This window comes from Alligator sinensis, unplaced genomic scaffold (genome assembly GCF_000455745.1).
Source record: "Alligator sinensis unplaced genomic scaffold, ASM45574v1 scaffold347_1, whole genome shotgun sequence".
Taxonomy (NCBI): domain Eukaryota; kingdom Metazoa; phylum Chordata; order Crocodylia; family Alligatoridae; genus Alligator; species Alligator sinensis.
Window position 1 is genome coordinate 2,452,463 of NW_005841922.1, and position 8,192 is coordinate 2,460,654.

General features: G+C 43.2%; 1 protein-coding gene across 1 annotated transcript in view; it reads right to left on the reverse strand.

The window, feature by feature from the left end:
* MTMR12 (myotubularin related protein 12) overlaps positions 1-8,192 on the reverse strand; it is a 45,431-nt gene that overhangs the window by 32,658 nt on the left and 4,581 nt on the right. The window contains exons 5-7 of the mRNA XM_025198481.1: positions 5,805-5,935; positions 2,573-2,666; positions 473-596 (exon numbers count right to left, since the gene is read on the reverse strand). Coding sequence (XP_025054266.1) covers positions 473-596; positions 2,573-2,666; positions 5,805-5,935 — 349 coding nt within the window. The remainder of the gene's footprint in view (positions 1-472; positions 597-2,572; positions 2,667-5,804; positions 5,936-8,192) is intronic.

Consider the following 8,192-nt stretch of genomic DNA (forward strand, 5'->3'; position numbering starts at 1 on the left):
AATCTAAAAAAAAAAAAAAGGAAAAAAAAAAAAGGAAAAAATGTTCCTTGTAGTTAAGAACTCTACAGTAGCCATCATGTTCTTTGTATAATGCTGAAAACTACCTACAGTTAACACTTCAGTGGTACCAAGGAAAAAAATTCTGGCTACTGCAAGATTGAGTTAAGCATTTATTTCAACTGGACAAGGTATTCATTTCTTGTTCATATGACACTTTACACTTGTATGCTGTCATGAGTTCCATGAAATCCTTAAAGTAGCTGGATCCCAACACAAAAGGCTCACTACTTGAAAATAAGATTTTTTTTTCCAACATGGAGGGGTCACTTGTAAAACTATACCAAACTCCCCCTATTGCAGATACAGTTTATGCTGACAAGAGCTCTTTAACATGTATAAACTTAAAGTAATTGATGCTAATGTTAACAATTACTACAGAAAGTTATGCAAATATTTCAGTGGGCAAACTTACTTTTCAGAGACTCTGTAGCCTTCATTGACACTCACTACTTCATATTTCACATTCCCCTTGGTCCTTTCCAGCTCCTCATGCCAGTCTTTAAAAGTATCAAACATTACAGTTCTGTTTTTTGCATCTGTCAGAAAACCATTAGATTAGAAAAAATAGCATTGCCAAGTCTCCAAGAAAGCCTCTTTAAAGGGTAGCAAAGTTCCTATTGTAAGAAAGGCAAGGGTCTTTGGGCAAGGTTCTTTATGGTATTGTAGGAAACCCACTTTAATCCATGCATAAATAGAACCACTCCACATTCAGAATAGTTTGAGCACATCAAGGTAAAACACTTTTGTCCAGAAGATTCTATGTTTCTGTCCCATCTTACTTGGCCTTCATTTAACTACTGCTGGAGCTTTGACAAGTGATTTTCAAATCCTGCTGCACATTAAGTTATTATAGAACTTCCTTTCAGTTAAGATTAGCTCAAAACCTTCCACGTACTCTGCAGTTAACTCCCTCACACCCCGATGCAGCTGACTGGAAACCGACTATGTGGTTTCATTAAATATGAAAGCGTATACAATGAGTATAGTAGCCTCTGTGCTAATTTAGTATGTGTTTGCTTTTCTGCTGTGCTCACATTTACAGCAAACTCTAGAGAACACGGTTTCATCAGGTGTCCAAGAGGAACTGAGCATGGATACACTGGACTCCTTCTTGAAGCTTTAAGTGGGAGTCTGGATTCTGGAGCACAAGCCTGGCAAAAAGTCAATTATGTAGCAGCTTCCCAGGGTGAAAAACCACAAAATTCAGAACAATATCAGTAATTATGGGCTAAATGAAGTGCTTATCAAGACAGCAAGAACTTCAGTGGAATGTACAATAGCAAGAACAAATTTAAAGATAAATATTAAGCTACGCTGAAGAGACTGCTGTAGCTAGGGATGCTTATGGCAAAGTTAAAAAATGAAGGACACACACTATGTGCATAACCAAGTGTTTAGGTATACAAAGAAAATAATTTTTACCCTCAGTTCTTATTATATAGTGTGAAGAGCCAAAATAAAGAACATGGCAGTTACAGTAAGAGATGCATTTTTTTATGGTATGTTATGGTATGTTATAATAAAAATGTTGGGTTTTTTTATGGTATGTTAATTCTGTAACATTTTTCCAAATAAGTCTTGCCACCCTAATTTGAACAGCACTATCAAAAGCAGCTATATTCCTACTAAAATACCAATTTAAGAAATTGTCCACAGTGATTTTTTAAACTAAAAATATAATACTTCAAGCTACCGTACATTATTTAGATATGGCTAAGTAGGAAGTTTAGGCAAATTAGTTTGCATAATTTCACCAGGTAAAGCCTGCTTGATTTACAGAATTTTGAAGTTACTATTTTTGCTGGGGGTGGGTTTGGGGGGGCAAAAAGAGCAAAAAGTAGGAAGTTATGTTCACCCTCTGGCAACATAAAACCAGAATAGAAAGCAGAAGAATTAAAGGGAAAAGGGAAAAAAAAAGAACAAACAAAACAACTAGAAATATTTTGTGCGTCAGGAAGTAGTTTCATAAGGCACATCCAAAACTTCCACAAGCTGATAATGTGCATATTGAATCTAGGCAGACAAGGTTCCTTGGGTGAATTTGATATCTTTTATTAGACCAAACCAAATAGTTGGAGAATAGTTATTAAGCAAGCTTTCGAGTTAAAAAACCTTGCTTAATAACTATTCTCCAACTATTTGGGTTGGTCTAATAAAAGATATCAAATTCACCCGAGGAACCTTGTCTGTTTATGTCCTTAGACCAACACGGCTACAACCTACACCCCTGCATATTGAATCTAGTAATTCTTCTCTGGGCTCAAAATTTTATTTGAGGTTTTATATTACATCTAAACTACAATAAAAGTTCACTGGGGCATTCAACTGACAAGTTTAGACATTTCATCAGCAAGCTTGTGTAAAGTGTCCCTTTCAAAGGCTCGACAGCTACCAAATCTGGAAGATTCAAGTACCTATCATATTTGTGGGTACTAAACACAGGTGCAGGCTGGGAACAGGGTGACCATATTTGACAATTAACACGTACTAAAAGTATAAAATTGAGGTTTACCTGGACTGTTTGGTGCAGCTGATGCATAAGAGAACAGAAACAAGCGTTTAAGTAGTTTAGGAGTCTGGCTATGATGTACTATGCCACTGACGATCTATGAAAGGACCAACAAATTAATACAAGCATATCCTAGACTATTAAAAGACTGTTAATGTAAAGAAGAGCCAAGTCTCCAATACGAAACCTTGGGGCTCATCTGCATGTGTGCTTTAACATATTAGCCTATTTTAATGCACATTAAAGCACTACTAAAACATGCTTTTCAGTAAATGTGCATTAAAATAAGCTAATGTGCATTAAGTGTCACTTAACCTTGCTTTTAAGTTAATGTGCATTAAGACAGGCTAATGCGCATTTTCCTAGTACCTCACAATGGAGGTACTAGATTTAATGCATATTAACTAAAGCACATTAATGCATGTGTAGATGGAAACTAAATTAAACATTTTGAAACCGCCACTTTGTTAAGGTTCAAAATAAAGCATACAAAACTTAATTTAATAGTTTGCCTATGCAGGTTTCCAGGGACTATGTCTGGCCCTAAATTTAAAGGGTAATCCAGAAGCCATCACATGACCCAATGCAGATCGAGCCACTGGGTCAGGATTCACTTTTGTAGATACATTAAGAGTTAAGCTATATTTCAGACTTGACTAGAAGTCTGCCTTTTTTTAGTTGTCCCTTCACCACTAAATGTACTGTTACTCTATTACTTCAGTATGTTTCAGCTTTTAGTATTAATAGTAGCTGCAAACAATAAAGGGAACAGCATGTGTGTGTTGATTATGCTGCCTAGTCACTTCGCTTGTCTGTATTCCACCAAATTTGGACATTGTGACTATACCACTTTTTTGGTGAACACTCTCTCAGTTTAGCTTAAGGGTTAGAACTGAAGGTCCTGCACAACCAATTATCTTGTGAACCAACACAGATAGGAGTCAAAATGATTAATTCTTAAGAACCTGATTTCATACTGCAACTCTGGAAAAGCCTCTTGTAAGATACTACAAGTAACCAGATCAATATGAAAGACAAAATTCAACAGGTGCTAAAACTTAGAAAGTGCATTTAAGCCTAACTTCAAAACTAATTTGTTCCTGTAGTTTTTAGCTAATCATTTTCAAATTCCTTCTCCTTTCAAAAAGGAAAATATCCAAATTTATCCTTCAGTGTCAAATGAAATAATTTGCATGTCCAATTATCAAAATATTATATTTATAATAGAAGCCAACATATAATCAGGATAACAATAAAGGTAAGCGTGTTGCATACCTATAGCACAATCCAAGACCGCATACTTCAAGGACTCGAGCAATTGATACAGTCCTCCCAAGCTCTTTTGACAGTATGAGCTCAGATTCACTGGCTGTTACATGACTATTAGGGCTGTGCAAAATTTTGGCAGCTCTTTTGTTTTGGAGGTGTTTCAGGCTGTTTCAGTGCCCCAAACACCGAATCTGAAACTAAATGGGAGGCTCCAAAACGTTTCGGAGTATTTCAGTGTTTCAGAGCCAGGCTTGCAGGGAAATAAAAACTAAGGGAGGAGGGAGGGAGGGAGGAGGGCAGGAAGGACTGCTTTGATATTGACATTCTGCTCCTGGTTCGATTCCCCAGCTCTTCCCGGTGGCAGGTGGAGGGGTGAACCTCCAGATCTGCACACGGGGTTTCAGCAGGCTGCTGTTGAAGGCTGGGGACAGCAGAAGCTGCTCAGCGCAGCTCGCACCGAACACTGGGAAGACTGTGGTGCTGCTGCTAGCCCCAGCCTGCAGCGGCAGCCTGCTGAAACCCAGCATGCAGATCTGGGAGCCTGTGCCCCCCAGGAAGAGCTGGGGGGGAAGTGGTCAAGTCCTTGAATGTTCCCTCAGTCCCCGGTTCAATTCCCCAGCTCCCTGATCTTTCCTCCAGCTCTTGCCAGACAGCATGGGTTCCTGATCTGCACGCAGAATGAGAGCAGGCTGCCACTGCCAGCTGGGGATGGTGGCAGCTCCGAGCTATTTCCCCAGCCAGCAGCAGCAGCAGCCTGCTTAAACCCCACATCTGGGGGCCTGTGCCCAGATCTGGGGGGCTGCACCCCCCAGGAACAGCTGGGGGAATGATCAGAGAACTGACGAATCGAACAGGGAGCTCTGGTTGACAGGTGGAGCTGTCCTGGGTCCAAGACAGCACACAGTGCCCTGCTGAGCCGCAACGCACCCATGCCATGGGGTAGCTGCCGCATGGGTGCCAGGCGGGGGGGGAATCCCCGCTGCCCCCACTGCATGGCAGGGCTCTGCCACAAGCCCCCAACTGCCACTGCCGCACCCAGTGAGTGCAGGGTTTTGGGGTTTGTTTGTTTTTTTGTTAAGTTCTGCACTCACTGGATGTGAAGCATACGGATGGCAGCATGCTGCCACTGCCAGCTGGGGCCAGCACCAGCATCCAAGTCTGCCCGGCGCAGCCTGCACCGAGTGCCATTAAAAACCCAGTGCTGGCACTGGCCTCAGCCAGCAGTGGCAGCCTGCTGCCATCCTGCACGCAGATCCGGGGGTTCACGCCCCCCTGCAAGGCTGCGGGGCTGTGCTGGACTCTTCCTGCGGCGCATGGGCCCCCGGATCTGTGCGCAGGATGACAGCATGCTGCCACTGCCAGCAAGTGATACTAGTTTTGGTTTGAAGAGTTTGAGGTGCAGTTTCATAAAAACCCCTACATGCATCTCCTTGAACCTTAACAGGCTTCATGCCCTCAGAAAGGGCTACTATCCCCGCAATTTTAATTTGAATCAGGCAAGAAATGACAAAGTTATAGGCATTTTAGTTATAGGCATTATAGCCTATGGCTGAAACAACAAAACAGCACTGAAACAGCGAAACAGATTCGGCTGAAACAGAACAGGACAGTGATCCAAAACACCAAAATGAATTGCTGTCCCTCCAAAATGCTGAACCCAAAACTGAAATGAAACAATCATTTAGCACAGCCCTAATGATTATATGAAACAATAAAGTTTGTTTAAAACCCCAAAAGCAACTAGTTAAGCAAGGCAATGGGAGAGAACCTCCCATTACCATCTTTCCAATAGCAAAAGCGAGTCTTATTCAGAAGCAAGACAATTTCAAAAGTGTGAGCATAACTTCTAAAGCCAGCCTTCCATTTCTTAAAAAGAAAAATGAATTTCTACACTTATCTTGTTATATCTAAAACTCTAAAGGTAGGTGTTAAACTGTTACGATCAGGTGTGTAATGCTATATTTACCCTTTTTACTTCCTCTTCCTTTGTGCATCTCAGACAGAAGTGAAATACTCTAAAATCTTTAGAGTAGATGATTAGTTTCTCTGGGTATTTTTTCAGTTGTCCATAGAGACATTTCTTCTTCTCATCATAAACTATAGAAATAAAGACTCAAGTAAGTATATAGGAAAACGAACAAAAAAAATCTGGCTTCTTTTCCTAAGGACCACCCAATAAATAGAAGCGGTAGTAAATGCAGGTAAATAATAACAATAATAACAACGACAACAACAATATGCAACAGCTAGAGCATTATTAAACTTTTCTTCAAAATATATTTACTCATATACCACATATGCCTCTGCATCCCTCTCCCTCCAAAAGACAGCCTACCATGATTTGGGGTGCGTCTTAACTGTGGAAGCTGATTTTTCTTTGCTGGACTAGAAAAGGGGGGGGGGGGGGGTGGAAACCAGAAGCATCAAGATGCCAAAATGACTGTTACCTTCCTGTTGCCAGCAAGTAGCAGTAGTGGAGAGGCAATGTTAACCTTCCCACAGCCACTAAGAAATTGGTGGCAGCTTTGACAAATAGTTTCCAATTCCTTAGTGGTTTTGAGAGGGTTAACATTATAGCTTGTGCCCGAAGCAGCCACTGAATTGGAATCATAAAAAATATAGGGTTGGAAGGGACCTCAGGAGGTCATTTAGTTCAACCCCCTGCTCAAAGCAGAACCATCTCCAACTAGATCATCCGGACCAAATAGGGGTGCACAGATAGAGGTTTTTTTGGACAATACCGATGGGCGATTTTTAACGAGCCATAATCAGCTGATACTGATTAGATTGTCAATGAGCAGCCCAGCAGCTTGGAGAAAAGCGCCCAGCTGATAAGTCTGTTGTGGGGGAAGAAGTGAAGAGGTAGGGAAGGGGTGTGGGGCAGATTGAGGTCATCCTAGTGAGGGAGGGAGTGGGACTGGGGCAGGGGTAGGAGCTGCCCAGCTGGGGTGGGGCACAGGACAGAGCCATGACTCATCTTGGGGGGCACAGGGAGCAGCTTCCACTGTTATGCACACTGAGGGAGGGCATGCAGGGGTGCATGTGCCCCTAGATCTGTGTATAGGCGAGGGTGGGCTGCCTACAGTGTGCCAGGGGAAGAACCCAGTATCTCCCAGGCACAGACCAAGGGACTCCTTCCCAGGATGTGCGTAGCAGCGGAAGCCGCCCTAACAAGGTGCGGTTCCGTCCTGTGCCTGGTCCTGGCTTGCAGGGCCTGCCCCTAACCCCACTACACATACCTCTTCCCTCCCCCAACAATAGACTTACCAGCCGCATGCTGCTCTCCACACTGCTGGGGCTGCGCTCCTGGTTGCCTGCATGCCACACTGCGGCTGAGTGCATGCACGGGGCATTTAATCGACAACATTATCAGCCACATCAGTGAAAAAAGCTGATTATGTCAATTTTCTTTGCATTGGTGCTGATACAACATGGGACCAATGTGCACCTCTACCAACTAGACAAAGACTTGGAGGTTTTTGAGACCAATCAAGGATGGAGAATCCACAGCCTCTCTGGGTAATCTGTTCCAGTGTCTTTACCCTCTTAGTGAGAAAGTTTTTCCCAATACCCAACTTAATATCCTTGTTGCACCTTGAGACCATTGCTCCTTGTTCTGTCACCTACCACCACTGAGAACAGTCTAACTCCATCCTTTTTGGAACCACCCTTCAGGTAGTTGAAGGCCATTATTAAATCCACCCTCAGTCTCCTCTTCTCCAGACTAAATAAGGTCAGTTCCCTTAGCCTCTCCTCATAAGTAATGTGTCCCAGGCCCCTAACCATTTTACTTGTCCTAGAGAAGGAAGTGAGCTGCTGCACAGTTAGCTATGACTCGGAATCAAAATAATTTTTTTCTACATTCTGCCTATCCAAAACAAGACATGCAGTGTACAAGAAAAATATAATAATCTATCAGACACGGAGTCCAATGCAAACCTCAACAGATTTAAATGAGGATTTAAGATTCTGTAGTAGGATACTTCTCTGAACGAATCTCTAGCATCGAGTGCACAGCCAGAGAATTTTTGGACCGATACCAATGGCCAATTTTTAACGAGCCATATAAGCCGATACCAATCCAATATGCAACCAGCCAGCATGGCAAGTGCCATCCAGCTGGTAAGTCTGTTGGGTGGGGGCAGACAGAGGCTCCTGCGGCAAGGGAGAGAGGGAGTGGGGCTGGGGTAGGGGCAGGTGCTACACAGCCGGGGTGGAGCAAGGAACAGAGCCACGAGCAGCTTGTTCAGGGGCGAGGCTCTGCACGTACCCTGGGAGGGCACTGGGGGGGCGTGTGCCCCCAGATCTGCATGCGGGGCAAGGGCGGGATGGGGTGGCACTAAGCTCTTCGGGG